Raw genomic sequence first — 16,223 nt, 5'->3', positions numbered from 1 at the left:
TACTGTTAATAATTAAAGGATATAAGCAAATAATACAGAAAATAAGCAATAAGTAAATACAGAATAGTGTGCTTAATTATTACTATATACAGTTAATTGCAAAAAATAAGAACAAGCAAGTGACAGGGAGAATAGTGATTAAGAAAGGTGCATCCTCTTGCATACGTTACCAACGTCCAGACCCGCAGTGGCTGGGGAGCCCCGGTTACAGCGAGGGTTTGGAGAGCCAGTCCCGGCAAGGGGGAAATCCTGTGTGGTGTGTCCACCCGTAGGTGAGGCGTCCAAAGTCACTGCGAATGGGTCCAGCCTTATATACCAAAAATCAGCAAGCCAGAATGACTTGCACTTTTCTTTGAGCGGAAACATCTGATTTCATCCTCCTGTTGGATTCCACCCAAAACCTGGCCAGGGCTCAGGGGAGGAGAACAAAGGGAGTTTCTAACAAGGCCAAATACTTCAGTTCTCAGCCTTGAACAAGGCTAAACAAGGGAAGTTGGATACACATTCTCACAACATTTCATCCTCACTACTGCTTACATTTTGCCTAAGCTACATCTTTCACTAGTGAGCATACGTATTTCATTAACAATCAGATACTAATTAATAAATGCTAATGGTAATACAGATTTTACTAATTAGCAGATACTGATAATGGATAACATTTGGTTGTAAGGTTCATCAAGAGGTCAACTTTGTTTGAGGGCCTATTATTCAGACTAGCACTACACTTGGACACCATCATTTTAAATATATTTCCATGATTGTAAGTTGCAGGACTTGGCCCCAAGGCAGCTGAGGCGCACACGCGGTCCATTCTGCTTTCATTATGTGCCACACTGCTCCCTCGCACTTGTGATGAGGCCTGTTGCTTAATCCTTCACCAAACAGGAGGAATGTTTCCAACATTTGTGATGGCTGTGTTTCTAGTGCTCACTCTTTTCTAAAACAGTGTTCTGATACAATTAATACAACAGGGAAGAACACAGAATCATAGAGTCGTTTAGGTTGGAAAAGATCTTTAAGATGATCAAGTCCAACCTTTAACCTAGTGCTGCCCTGTCCACCACTAAACCGTGTCCCCAGGCACCACATCTACACATCTTTTTAATACCTCCAGTGATGGTGACTCAACCACTTACCTTGGCAGCCTGTTCCAGTGCTTAACAATCCTTTCGGTGAGGAAATTTTCCTAGTGTCCAATCTAAACCTCCCCTGATGCAACTTGAGGCCGTTTCTTCTAGTCCTATTGCTTGTTACTTGGGAGAAGAGACTGTCACCCACCTCGCTACAAACTCTTTTCAGGCAGTTGTAGAGGGCCATGAGGTCTCCCTTCAACCTCCTTTTTTACAGGCTAAACAGCCCCAGTTCCCTCAGCCGCTTCTCATAAGACTCATGCTCTAGACCCTTCACCAGCTTCATTGTCCTTCTTTGGACACACAGGATAGTGGTGTTGGAAATGGAAGGTTGAGAAGTTCAGCCAGAATTTCTGTTTGCCTGTTTTTCACTGTATTCTCACATCCTCTAGGTAACAGCGACCAGTCAGGATCTCAGGAGAAACTTCTCATTGAAGGCCAAGGCCTAACCGGATGCTCTCCTCGGGATTCTGGCTGCTACGAAAGCAGTGAAAACCTGGAGAATGGTAATGGTGACAGCAATGAGCCTTATAATCCCCTGCAGCCTTTTTTCAGTAGATAACTTCATATACTTTCTGCTCCTGTTCCTAGATAACACAACCTACTTCGTACTTGACTTTTTCCTTTGCTCTGACTGCTTTTCCTTCTTGGCTTAAGCCATTGGTTTTCATTGCTACTGTTTCTAATTTACTTATTTGCATTGGTAGGAAACAGATCACATTTCACAAATCATCTTTCTTTTGTGATCCCTAAGGTAACAGGCACTCTCACTGCCATTCCCTGTCTTCTCCACTCCCTATCATGTTCTCATGCAACTGCACCTCATGAGGCTTGTCACTACTTACACTCCAAAGCCCATGTCTAAGGGACAACTGCAGTGATGTAGTCACTGAACTGCACTGAGATTAGGAGGATTTCTTCTAAACCCATACAAAAACTGTTTAGAAAAAATGTTCTCTGTTTTAGGCCATATTTTTGTGCTTGCTTAGGTTGTATGTTGCATTTTCCTCTGATCAGAAGCCAATGAAATTAATTCTGAAGTTGGCAAGGAAACAAACTATGAAAAAAATGCTGATTATATCAGTTCTCCTTACTTTATCTTGCATCAGTGAAAGGTGATGCACTGAAAGATTACTAAGAGAGATGATAATTGAGATTGCTCTCTCTATTCTGAAGAAATCAGGTCACTGTGTTGACTGAGCATGCTTTACTTAAGGGATGGTGTAAACTTGTCATTAGGGATGAAATATTGAAATACATTAAACTGGTGTGAGTTTGGCATTATCACTCTAAGCACCTGAGCCATGACTTGGCCTCAGGCTGCCTGGTTTCGTCTCGCTAACATTCAGCATAAACAGAAAACCAAGTACAGAATAAATAGAGATGCCATACAACCCTTGTAGTGGCCATTTTTCTAGTTAAAAATATGAGCTGAAGATCTTTCTCATAGTATGTGCATTTTCTGTCAGTCTGCCACTCAGAAATGACCATTTATTGAAGAAAATTGCAATTTGCTTTGAAGCTGAATGCCTGAAATTGGCAATATACTAAATTCCTGAAAGCAGAGAGGATTTTTTTTCTTGACTATGAATCCCCATACAGTAGCATGCTGGAATGTAATCATAACTAAATATATGGCATATGTGACAATCTTCTTTCCTTTTTATCTCTAAGTGCCATCATAATGATAGCTGTAGCACTGAAGTTAAATTGCTGCCTGTACATTTTCCTTATTTTAACAGTATAATAAAATCCATAGAAAGCAATTGTCATTGCCTGTCTGCTTGGATACTTACTGTTACATTTGAACTAATATTTCTGAGTTTTGCAGAATGTGTAATAGCACTGATGATTTTTATATTGCTTTTCATGTATGGCTTGCTGCACTTCTGCATCATTTTTGCTCACAAATGCATTTAGTGCTTGTTTTGAAAAACATTATGAAAAGAACATTTGGTGTGGGATTCATTCAGAGATTTTGTCAAGGCTGGTTAATCTGAACTGTGCTCTACCTTCTTTGCAAAGTTCATGGACCGTAGTTGTTTATATGCATATGGTTTTCAAAATATGTTGGATTCTCATCAGTTAAAATAAGGATAATCATTTATCTAGTGTAAACATCATAATGTGCAGATCAGCAATAATAAACTGCACTTCATAAAGGGGAAATGCATTTTGAGAAGAAATTGGTCTTCAGATTTTCTGGGGAATGGTTATACATATTATTTTGATGACTAGTATAGTGTCCTGTTTTGGGGTGATATTTGACCTTTTGGCATCAGCTCAAGATTTCAGAGCTACTCTTACGTTTTGGCTAAAAAATGATTTGCTATGTACTATGGCAGTGGTACAGATATATCTCTTACAGTACTGCTCAGGGTCCCACTGCAGAAATACTTGGGTAGTCTCATAGGTATCCACAATGTACTTAAGCAGCACTGTGATTTTATTCCAGTTTACGGAGAGCAAGGAACATACCATTTGTGACCTGTTTGGTGTTAGACAGGAAGAATGTAAGAGCAAAAAGCAACCACCCATGATCAGACCATTATTCCATATAGTCCAGTCTTGGTTTGAAACAAGGCAGAGAGAGAGATCAAGCTCTCCTTTAGACTTCTGACAATGGTGCAGTTATTGGGCTTGTTTTGCATGCAAGCATCATCTGTCTGAGATGCATTTGGAAACATCTAGTTCTCACAGGACTGGCAAAAAGCAGAAAGCTAGAGAATGGTATAGGAACAGAGCAAACATATTTGATGGTTCCCAGGGTACTCTTATTTAAGGACTTAAGGACTTCAAAAATTGGGTACTGTTTCCTGGCATTCATCCATTTTCCTAGAACTGTTTCTCTCTACAAACATTCGTGGTCTTCCTTAGAACCTCCATACCTAACAGTGCCTGTGTATAGACCTCTCTCATACTCCTTCCCAAGTCACCTCTTTTCTAGTCTGAGAAGGCCTGTTAATTATTCTTTATAGGTCATTCATGTCCATGATCATGCCTGGCCTCTTTGAACCTTTTCTTGTTGTACTGCATAGGTTTTTTTAAGGAGAGAAGGGATGTGACGAGATCAGCATTGCACATGCAATGTGCAGAGCTGAAGAAGCAGACAAACCATACTTGATGGGATAAGGGTGTTCTCTGATTTGTGCAGAAATCAAAGCCCAGATTTCCACAGTGCCAAGTGGGCATCCTAAGCACTTAAGCGTTCAGTGCTAATTAGTCAGAAAAGGGAGCACCAGAACAGGTGGTTACACTGCCTAATGTCATGTGCATTTCTACTAGTTTGTAATCAGTAAAAAAAGCAATGAGGCTAGGATTATCTGCCATGCCATCATCTTTGTTGTGTCAGCAGCGCTGTTTGAAATGCATGCGAAATATAGCCACAGAAAGCAATGCCAAAATTAAGTTAATAAAATCTGGCATCTGGACAGGCCACTGAATGCATTCTGTTTCTGGTTTTAAATTTCCAAGAACTACCTTCCATACAGGAAAAAGTACTAAGAGAATCAATGAAAATCCGTTGCTGTAGCTGTGGTGCCTTTGGAAACATTCCCCAAGATAATCTCCTTTCTTTTGAGGCAGGTGATGACAGAGAATTGAAAGGTTCCTTCTCTGTGTTCTGATAACAAGAAGCATTGTGAGAGGTGGACAGTGCTTTGTCTTAACAAAAACTGCACTGTAACATTAAACAAAAGAATTGAAGTGTGTCTGTAGCTGGAACAGAACCTGGAAACAGTATGAACTTTCCATTCACTTTGTATAAGGACCACCTTTGTTATCTTAGTTTTCACCCAGACACCTGTGTCCTTCTGCACACATTTAAATCAGAGATCCTACTGTGGTTGGCAGCACTATGAAAGGCATTAGACTATTTAACTGTGCCAGGGAATCATAAAAATGAATTGTCAAAAATGCTAACATTAAAAATGAGTTTTAAACCTTACTAGCTATACAGTTTTAACCCTTGCAGGTTTTTTCTTCTTTTTTTTTTTTTTTTTTTTCCCCTGAAGTTGGGAGGGAATGTTACATTTGTGGACACTGTTTATATAGGTCTCCACTTTATGAAAATAACTTAAAAGCATGTTTAAAAGTCTGTTTTCAGGAAATACTACCTTTCATAATGTCTCAGAAGCATAATGAAGTTACACCTGGCAGTCAGGAGGAGGGAAGGAATAGCTATGAAAAGAGAAATCACAGCTACCCTCCTGATACTGCTCTTGACTTAAATCTATGTATGAGAAATAACATTCTGAACCCCTGTCCTTTGTACAAAACAGTAGCATTAAACCCAGCACTTTTTTGAAACTGTTTTGAAGCAGAGAGCTTAAAGATTGCATGCTTGGTTATATATTTTATAGACCAAATGTTTTTAACTTCTTCCATTCTCTGTACATTTGTATTTTTATTCAAAACAGAGCTGCAATGTACTAAAGATTTTATTATTTTCCCAAAATTTTTCTTTTCTCGTCTTTCTTGGGTTTTACTTCTTCCTTTTCCTATTCCCCATTTCTTCTTTTTTTTTCCATTCCCAGGCTATTGGCTTTACACAGACATACTCCATTCCTAAAAAAATGAAATGTTTACTAGATACCCTTGGCCTCAGTAAGAGCTTATATTGCACAGTAGTAGTAGCATTTCTCACAACTTTTCTTTCAGTGTTGAAGTTCCTGAATGTGCTTTCCTAAAACCAGTGTAACCCCTAATCAATATTTCAGATTGAATAGAAGGTACATGGATTTTGTTATGTGAGCTCTGACAACAAGCCCCAGACAATATGGTGAATTACTGCACAAGTCAGACACGTACTAGCAAATATGAATAATGAAAAGAGAACACTCCTTTCCATACTCATTACGTATTGACATTAGTGCCTAAAGGCACTAAAAAATTAATGTAACATTTCTTACACATGTCTTTTTAATGTGGTTGTAAATTATTTTCAGAACACAGTGGCCTAGCTCCATGGAAAGGTGCAGGCAGAGAAGTCTTACTGCTACTTCTCTGAGCTACCTGAACTCAAGGTAGTAACAAGAGAGCCAACTTAATGTGTGATATGTCTTTATTAGCATTTTAGGAAAACGGTAGTATTTAGCTTGAGTCAAACTGTGAACCATACAGCTTATGAGAAAGGAGTTCCTATATGCTTGCACTCATCCTCCTAGGCACACCTTGATTTTAGGTGGAATAATCTTACTATCATACCGGTAAACATAAAAAACTTTTATTTTGAGGGGAATGCTTTCCTTATTTCTCTTTAAATGTAATCTCCATATTCTTTGCTAGTTTTCCAGATACTTTGGTTTTTTTAACTCTTGAGCAGAGAAAGAGGCAAGAGAGGAAGCAAGCTATTTCTCTTTTAGGTTAAAACAGGTTCCTTCGTTCATATTCAAAGCAATCAGTGTATATTATTCAAAAGCCAAACACTGACCTGCTTTCAGGATAAAGCTTTGAAGGCAAACTGTATGAGAGAAATCACCTATTGCTTACAAGTACACCAGATTAATTTAGTTCTTATGAAGTTAGCAAAATTACTCAGATCTCTAAAAGTAACTTGACCTTTAATTGGCAGCTATTAACTGCTTATTATTACAGACTTTTGATAGCATTTAGCCAAATCTGTTGGTTTGGGGTTTTTTGGTCATGGTTGTTCAGGTTTTTTTTCTGTTGGAAAAAGAAATTCCGAGCTTTATTTATCTATCCTGCTTTTAGAAAGCTTACTGTACATGGGGGAAAGGATCCGTGTCACCCTGAAAACAGTAAGTGTTCAGGATGTGCTGTCATTCTGAGAGGTCGTCTGCTTTGAGACAAATTTACTTCTATCTTGTTAAATTGAAAATTTTTTTTAAAATATGCGGTATTTGAGAAATGACCTTGTATTTCATACTACTGAATACTATATACTGAATACTAATACTGAATACTCTAATGAGCTCAGTCTCTTTGATCAGAGTTTTGTCACGCAGTTTTGATGGACTTCACTGCTTAAAATCAGTGACGAATATCTCATAAAAATATAAAACGAGGCTTACAAAGAACATGTGGTTCATACTGATTCATGTCATTTTGTCTTAAGTGATTATAATAAAACACCACATCTCTTGTCATTTTATTGAAGGCCTTCCACTTCAATAAAACACCGTGACATGAGAATAACACTTAAGATCAGTCGCATGTGAAACTCCCTTTTGAAACACTTCTCCATCTCATAGTGTAAGACCTTTTTCCATAAAACTCTGCTGTCCCTAAAAGTAACTTTACAGAGGGACTGATGCAAAGCCAGACTTCCAACACTTTTTTGCTCTCTGGTTTGCCATTGCAAATAGTTTGCTGCTGATTTAAAAGATGATGCTATTGGCATACTTTGTAATTAAGATGAACAAACAGGATTTTAAAAAAGCCGAAAGCTTTCCAGAACAATCTGGTAAACTTCATTAGAAGGTAAGCATAATTATTGATATCCTAAACAAATTAGAAAAGTAGAAAGAATTGGTAGGTCTTTTCAGTTATTTCTGTGTGAGGTTAAACCAATCCATATAATGGGTATAGGATATCAGTTCTAACTGAAAAAGGTTTACATGAGCTAAACCTCAAATCTCTGTAAATTGTGGAGTAGGAAGTATATTAAGTATTCTAAATTTATTTTCCTTAGGTGGTCACATTTACCAGTTCGTTATTAATAACTCTGAAGCTCACAAATTCTTAAAATGGCGCTGAGTTCTTGTACATTTAGAATTAATGAAAAGAGAGAAAGTAATTTTGTTTTGAAGGCATTTAGATGAACTGTTATTTACACTGTGGATTTTTAATTTTTTTTTTTAATGGTGGATTGTGTTTTATTTGCTTCTAGGTAAAACTCGAAGGACCTGTCTTCTGCCCTCAAAATCAGCGAGTGAGCATAGCTTTAAGGACTTCAGCAGAAGCCAGCTATCAAATTATCCTACGCTTCCACTGAGCAAGTCAATAGAAACTCTACAGCAAGGAGAAAAAGAAAGCCGGTTGGGTTGTGCACATCGTGCTCTGAAGAGCTCCGTCAAACCTCCAGCTGTTATGGGTCTGAAGAAGAACCGTAGAAGTTTACCAGTTGCTGTCTGTCGGAGCTATGAAACTCTGGATGGCCCCCAGGGTGTAGATGCATGGCCAAGATCTCACTCGCTGGATGATCTCCAGGGCGAATCCAATCCTAGCCTACAGGATGCTAGCAAGGAAGTTGGTTCTGTTCCTCAGGATTCACTGGATATAGCAAAAAAGGCAACTGGCTCTGCCCTGCTGCCTCAGTCTCATGGAGGCAGCTGTATGGTAGATGACTTGATGGCTAAGCAGGGTAAAGGAGCTACTAGTTCTCAGAAGGGAAGAGCTAAGGAATTGGAATGTTCTGTAATGGAGATTGCAGGTGGAAAGCCTGCTCCATTCCCCCTGAAAAACTGTGAAGCTCAGCCTGCCTTAGTGACGCATCTTGCAACAAGGACGCCTCTGGAAATACAAAGTAAAGGCTTTCATGACCTTGCACGGGCTGATTATGCTCCAGTCCTCAAGGGAGGTCTAGAAGCTGAGCAAAAAGGCACAAATGAAGCAAGAATGCAACCAAAAAATCCTTCTCAGCCACCACCTGTCCCTGCCAAAAAATGCCGAGAACGCCTTTCTAATGGATTATATCATCCTCCCATGACTGCAAGTGGGAGCCACTCAAGTCTAGAAGCACCGTGTTTGCCAGTAAAAAAGACCGGTTCATCCACTCCCATTGATTGTCACGGAGTACCTGTCCATAGGACATCTTCTGAACAGGAGCCCAGTACCCCTCCTAGCCCACTGCCACCCTGGCTCTCGGAGCTCCCAGAGACTGCTAGTGTTCAGCAGCATGTGATAAAGCTAGGTCCTGCTTCAGCAAGGAAAGTCTCCTGTAGCAGGGGAATGGATCTGGAAATGGTAATAGAAAGCAAGTTGCAGTCTGAAGACATTGATCTTACTGAAGAACCATACTCTGACAAAGTAAGTGGAGGACATCGCTTCAACATTTTTATTCTACTGTCCTGTCAAATGATAGTCTTTCATTTTTTGTATCTGTGTATTTTGTGAGTAACCAACCTAGACAAACCATAAGATCATTGGGACGTTAGACATGCTCTAACTATGTTTGTCTTTACTATCAGGCCCTATGCCTAAAGTAACTTTTGTGTGATGGGGGGACTGAGAAATCCCAGACTTACTCTGAACCTTCCTTTTTTCAAGGCCACTAGTACCTTGGTGGCACTGAGCATGGGAATGTCACTTTCTCTGCTAGTGTGGGGAAGTAGTGCTGAAAAAGGAAGTCAGATGCTTCCAAGAAAATCTGAACTGATAGCACAGTGATTGGGAGATCTTTTGGGGAAGGAAGAAGTCCTAAGGTCCAGTCCTTCCTTTACAGATTGCTTTTTCAGTTTTCATGGAATCTTGAGGAAAGCTCCTTCTTGTTCCCATCCTGCACTTCTCTCTATGTTTGCATCGATTGATCTGTATTGATAGACTTCTTTCATCTATTCTCTCTCCTTTGTGTCTGGTTGGGAACGCTCAGCATGGTCGGTGTGGCATTCCCGAGGCTTTGGTTCAGAGGTACTCTGAAGACTTAGACCAGCCAGAAAAGGATGTCGCCACAAACATGGACCAAATCAGAGTAAAGCAGTTGAGAAAACAGCATCGCATGGCAGTGAGTATTTTCATAAACCTAGTTTTCTTATTTATGCCCAGACTTTTAAAAAGGACTGACTACTGGTAAAGAGAGATATTAGCAAAGTCCTGGTACAAAAGTGCTCCCTGTGTTCACCCAGCAGTTACAACATAGGTGGGGGTACTACAGGGACAGAAGGTACCTCCCGCTGTCCCAGAGGAGGACAGTTAGTAGTTGAGGGTGGACAACCCGCTCTCTTGACTCAGTAATAGTCTTGAAAATCTAAGCAGACTACAAGCAGTGGTAACAGAGACTTGCTCACTAGGTGTGGCATGTATTAAACACTTCTGTATTGAAATCAGAAAGGTTTTACACTCCTTTTTCATTTCTTAAACTATACTACTGTCCAATCCTCTGTAGTGGAAACAGTCAAAAGCTTTCATGGCTTTTTATAAGAGCACTTGATCTGTCTGAGGAGGTAATAGGCAAAATTGATATTCTCTTGCCTTACTGAGAAATTAAATGGATAGCCCTGGAAAGTCTTGTCACTGGTTATTTTTTACTGATTTCAGACTAATTCAGAATGGTACATGACAGTCGCCCAAACAGCTGGATACTGCCCACTGCATCTGCATTGCCAAAATTGTTGCTGTTGCTCCTGTGCCAAGTGATCTTAGTCTTTCAGCCCACACTGCTCTCATACTGACAAATGTGACATGAGAGAAGTAGAAACATCTGCTATGAAATTCCACCAGTTTGGAAGAAAAAAACAAAAGAAGACTTGCTGTAAAACAAGCAGTTATGCTTAACATTAAGGGTTCTTTTCTTTTTTTTTTTTCTTTACTGTCCAGATTCCAAGTGGAGGGCTCACTGAAATTTGCCGGAAACCTGTATCCCCAGGACTTATCACCTCTGTATCTGACTGGCTGATTTCCATTGGTCTACCTATGTATTCCAGCCTGCTCAGAGAAGCAGGATTCAACACACTGAGCAAAGTGCCTTCTCTGTCACAAACTTGCCTTCAAGAAGCTGGCATCACAGAGGAAAGGCACGTAAGCAAGCTCCTGGCAGCGGCAAGACTCCTCAAACCTCTTGATCCAGAGGCAATTTAACATGCTTCATAGTGTGGCATTGCCTGGTCAAGAATCCACTGCTTCTTCCTGCACCAGTATTGCTCTAATTACTTCACATAGCTAAAGGGATCAAGGAAGTGACTCCCAGGACAGGCAGATATCTTCTTCAAAGGATATGAAATGTTGCTATTGCTGTCTCTGGCAACTGAAGGAGAAGAGAAGCAACCACCAGGTAACATAGATGTGGTACTTCCCTCCCCCCTCACTCCCCTGTAAAGTATTCTTATTTCATAAAGTGCACAGGGTTGGCCTGAGAATCAGACAGCTTCACAGAATTAAGGGACCCTTGCACACTTTCCTCAAGTTCATGAAAGTAATACTAGTAATAGGCCCTGTTTCTGTGGAGAGCACCTTAGGCTGGGGGGTCTTCTGTACATCTAGATTCCAGGTACCTGGAGTCAGTTCTGAAGATGAGTACAAGCCAAGGTGCAAATTCCAGCAGAAGCTGTTTGGCAAATGCCTTTTGTTTATTTTAGCAGTCTAGAGCTAAACACAAAGCTCCCCAGTCATCTTTGCTGTCGCTTGGTATAGGTCCCAATATGCCACAAAGCCTTTAGCTAGGCCAAAGTTAATGGACTGGAATTAGTTTTCAGTATGGTCCATCTCTGTCACTCCAATGCAACTAACCCACGGAGAGTCAGAAAGCTTCTTTTTGTTTGTACAGAGCTGAGGTCATTTTTATAACTGCTTTCTAGCAATCAGCTTTTTATTTGCCTTAAAATAAGCTTTTAAGCAGTTACCTAGTGTTCACTTACCTGTATTCATTTTTCCCACCTTGTTTCAACATGTCACCCTTAAGCTGCACTTAGGGTGATTTCCAGCTGAAGTAGCTTCTATAAAATGCCTCATCATAACACCTTCTGTGTTGTAGAGATGCTTTTACAAATGCAGGGTTATGCTAGGCTTCGGTTGTCAGGCTAACTTCTTGTTCACTACAGTCTGCATTTACTGTTGTTACTAAACTGTTCCAAGATATACTGCCTTGTATATATGTAACTGCTTTTCATTTTAATCATATTCTGTGTACTGTGTTATATTGTCAATCATTATGCTGCAGCTTTGACTTGGTATCCTGACCATATCGATTCCAAACAGTGGGCTTCTGCAAATGAGATAAAATGCATAGAAAAAGCAAATTGCGTCCCATAGAAATCATCAGATCCAGTAATTCCATTGCATGAACAAAAAATATCCTATATAGTCTTATGAATTACAGTGTGATTTTACAACAGTTGGCATCCCTCATGACTGTGTTAATGTTACCTCTCACTGGAAGAGAGCATTGTTCTGGCATATGTGGTGAGCCATTTTTCCATGATGTAATGATACTTTTCTGCCTAAATTCATGTAAAACATTCCATTGGCATATGTGGCTAATGACAGATTTTATTTTTCTATGTGGGTACACGTTTTATATACCAAATACAGATTATGATGAATAGCACATAACTAGCTTTTTCTTTGGGGTCTATATATGGTGTGTCCTTCAGCTTCTTGTAGTGGAAACGCTCCATGGAAGACTGAGCAAACTTACTCTGGCAGGTAAAGGAAGATAGCATAGAAACCTTGGCACAGGCCAGGATGTGAGCTGTTTCCAATATCAGTTCTGACAACAGCTTACTGTATGAAACCAGACAAGGCACTTCACCATTTGGTGCCTCAGTTATCCCAGCCTCATATTGAGCTAATGACACTTTCCCTGATAAAATGCTCTGATTGTTGAATGAAAAATTGTGGTTACTCCATGATTCCTTACTATATGTGGTCCTCTCATGGTCGTGTTTTAAGTCAGATGAACCATGCATTTTAGTACAGATGATAATTCATTTGGCTCCTGGTAGAATTGATAGGTTTACTTTCCTTGTTATGTATTTCACCACTGTCTACTGCATACCATCCTGTGAAGGCAACTAATTCACTGATGTGACTTGTAACTGTTCTCAAGCAAAGCTCCTCTGAATCTGTTTCTGGAATGTTCTCCTTGGTGTATGGATAATCAGAATGTTCTAATATGACAGCATCAGGAAACATGCAGCATAGGTGTTTTGCACAGCTGATGAAAATCTAGAAAAAAGAAAAAAAAATGTTTAAAAAGTGTCTTTTTAATAATAATGATTTGTCTGTCATTCCTCTCTGAGGCTTACATGGCAACTACCAGTAAGCAGGAGATGGAAAGAGCATTGAGACTTCCTGGGATTGCTGGCAGGGGCCAGAACTGAGTAGAAGTAGGCAGCAGCTATATTGGAGCAAGGGAAATGTCCACGCTGGCTATATGCAATAGAAAAGGAAACACATTTCCTCATGTTACAGTGATGGCAAGTCAAGTAATAAAGCTCTCCCATATTAATTACTTTTGTCTCTCTTACTAACAGCAGAATGATGGGAATAAGATGAACCTATGTGCCAAACAATCTTTGTAAATCCATAATTTTTAAATGATTATGTAGCCCAGGGAAACCAAAACACACCAATCAGGACAAGAGTGAGCAGTTTGAGATTTGTGAGTTTTAATAGTTGCTTTGTTTTTCTTTTTAAGACTGTGCTCTATTGTTTTACTTGAATTACAGTTTTAGTTTATATTTTAATCTAAAAGAGCCTTAAGCTTCTCAGTGTTTGAGCTTCCCTGCTGTGGTTTCAGTGACCTGTGGCATTCCGCAAGCAGGTGAGGCAGTGCAGTGTGAGAGCCATAACCTCTTACATTTTCTTGCAAGCATTCAGTGCTCTAAGCAAAAGTTTGCTCATTAACTCTTGGGAAGCACATAAGAAACCTGCTGCTGGAATCCTAATCTGCTCTGCTCAGGCTAAGGATGTTAAGTATCTATCCATTGTACCTTGTAACTCAAACAGCTATTTATCAGTAGAAGCAGCAAGCCCAAAATATTACCGAGCGCCATCATAACCATCAGCTTCGATCGATAACCCTCTGTTACTACCCAGGCAGCAATGACACCGGCAGTTCCCTGTGCTCTCTAAATGAGCCTGGCTTTGAATGCAAACTGGAAGCATGATCAGAAGCATTAAACATTGCTTTATTCAAACAGGTCGTCATCTCTAAGAGCAGCAATAGTGGTCAATTCACCAAGTCACAGCTGTGCAGTTGTACTGTATTATTTTTAGAATAAATAATACTTTTGGTCCAAGACACTTTTATCTTTAATTGACATCCTCTGGGGAATCAAAATTGTCAAGCAAGTTATATAACAACTAACAAAGTTGCACTTTCTGTATATGAAATCAATATTTAAATAACTTATTTTTCTCCATTTGCTGTTCTTAAATGATGTAAGTAGCTGTAATATACCAGTACTCAATATGTCCTGCAGTTTGCTTCAACCCAAGAAAGCTGTGTATTGTAAAGAAAAAAAAAGAAAAAAACAAAATATGAATGTGTAAAAATTATTGTGCTGTTTCATTTAGCTAAAAAAATGGTTGACAAAAGGGTTTTCCTGTGTATCAAAACTTGTCTATAATTATATGTCATACTGTTCATAGATAAAAAGTAAATAAATTTCCTTGGTCTCTCTCTTTTTTTGTTTTGTTTTTTTTTTTTTTTATTTAGCTAACAGATCTTCTATTTACTGCTCTGGTAGCAGTGTCCAGCTATTTAATTTCTTTGCTTGTATCCCGGGTGCTCTCCCTCCAAGCCTGTCATTCCTCACCTTGTAAGGACTCTCAACACGTACCTACAGCAGGAGAAAAAGGTTAAAAAAGACCCATATTAAAAGCCCTGATAATCCAGGACTAGAAGCAGCCCTCAAAAGGTGCTTGCGTGGATCATCACTGTCCAAACTTTGTCTCTTGCAACTCATGAATGTCTGGCTGCTGGGCTCGAGGTGATGGGTGCGAGAGGTCTCCCCTCAGGAGCTATTCTACTTTGCAGTGGAATAATTACAGATTGGTGTAACCAGAGGAAGAGTGTAAGATGATAACACTCTGGAGCTGTAGTTACAGCTCTTGCCTGAAAAAATGGCTTTCAAACCTGGTTTTGAAATGCAGCTCTGCTTCGTTGGACTGGCAAAGTGCCTCATTCTGGAGAGGATGGCTGTGACTCCTGGGCACACAGGTAATCTCTGCAGTCTGTAGTAAGATACCAGTGTCCAGGTTTAGGGCAAAGGAGCCTTAGGACGTGACTCTTGGTGCTTCCTTCTAGCTCACTTGAGTGACTTCTTGCTTAACGTGTTGCATATTTTGGTCTAGCTAAATTTGCTGTGTAATTAATGGGCATGCTTTAGCTACCTAACAGAGTGCTGGCAGGTCCACGTGGCAACAGTGCATCACAGCTAGAAGTTAATCCTTTGTGGATTTAGCCCTAAGTAACAAGGGTGGACCGTGCCACATTAGTTGTCATTAACCAGAAGCTTAACTCTGGAAATGACATAAAGAGAAAAAACAAACAAAAAAAATCTATCTTTTGGGTTGGATCCAGACAGCTGGATCTTCCGTTCCCCTCAGGCAATGCTCCCATCAGAACTGCACAACGTGGCAAACAGTTCGTGGGAATGAGGTAGCGTGTCAGATGTGAACTTTTAATTTTTCTCCTATTAATAACTTTCGGTTCAGCTGAGGCCCAGGCCACTGCTGTGCTTGTGCACCAGAGGGCACTGCTCTGCTGGCTGGAGGGGAGCGTTCCGCCGCCCTCCCGGGGCTGCCGCTGGCTCAAGCACAGGCCGTTTCCAAGAGTCTCTCAAGTAACAAAACAGAAATAAAAACAAAACAAACACTGCACAACATGAAAAGCCAGAGCGCTTGCCATTTCTGCAGCTGGAAGGAGCATTGCTTCCCTTCCAAGGCTGCTATGGTCCAGGATTGCTTTGGGAGCAGCTGAAACACAAAGCTCCTATCTACTGCTCTCAGCATTTTGCTGGAGTGTTTGATCCAAATGTGTGCTAACCACCACAGCCACTGCCAAAACCAAGCACCACCACCCCCTGACACGTACATACCTATCCTTATTCTAAAAGTTTTCTCTCCACAAGGAAGTGTTTGCACCAGAAAAAGAGACACGGGAGAAACGTGTTAAAATTCTTGCTATTAATACTTATAAAAGGAAACTTTATGCCTGAGTAGAGGGTTCAACATGTAAGCCAGTGGAGACTTAAAAGCTATGAATGTAACGTTACATAACACCACCAGAGCTACCTCATGAGACTACTAAAGGTTAATCATTTAACATTCAGGAAGTAACATAAAGCAAAAGTCTTATTAGCCCTTAGGCTTGCCCTTTTGCAGGTACTGCAGCCTTTCGCTGCATGAATGGACATAATTATTTTTTTCCTTCAATTTTGCAACACAATTAGTTTATGGCAAACTTAT

General features: G+C 40.1%; 1 protein-coding gene across 6 annotated transcripts in view; it reads left to right on the top strand.

Moving 5' to 3' along the window:
- The window catches only part of SASH1 (SAM and SH3 domain containing 1), a 120,218-nt gene extending 105,784 nt beyond the window's left edge, over positions 1 to 14,434 (top strand). For all 6 annotated transcript variants that reach the window (XM_026845467.1, XM_026845471.1, XM_026845466.1 and 3 more), the window contains 4 exons: positions 1,526 to 1,639; positions 7,984 to 9,122; positions 9,685 to 9,816; positions 10,629 to 14,434. In XM_026845467.1, the coding sequence (XP_026701268.1) occupies positions 1,526 to 1,639; positions 7,984 to 9,122; positions 9,685 to 9,816; positions 10,629 to 10,889 (1,646 nt within the window). In that variant the 3' untranslated portion in view covers positions 10,890 to 14,434. The remainder of the gene's footprint in view (positions 1 to 1,525; positions 1,640 to 7,983; positions 9,123 to 9,684; positions 9,817 to 10,628) is intronic.
- The last annotated feature ends 1,789 nt before the right edge of the window (positions 14,435 to 16,223 follow it).

This window comes from Athene cunicularia, assembly GCF_003259725.1.
Source record: "Athene cunicularia isolate RWA chromosome 3 unlocalized genomic scaffold, athCun1 chr3_part1, whole genome shotgun sequence".
Lineage (NCBI taxonomy): Eukaryota > Metazoa > Chordata > Aves > Strigiformes > Strigidae > Athene > Athene cunicularia.
The sequence above is the reverse complement of the archived record's forward strand: the minus strand, read 5'-3'. Positions and strand labels throughout refer to the sequence as shown.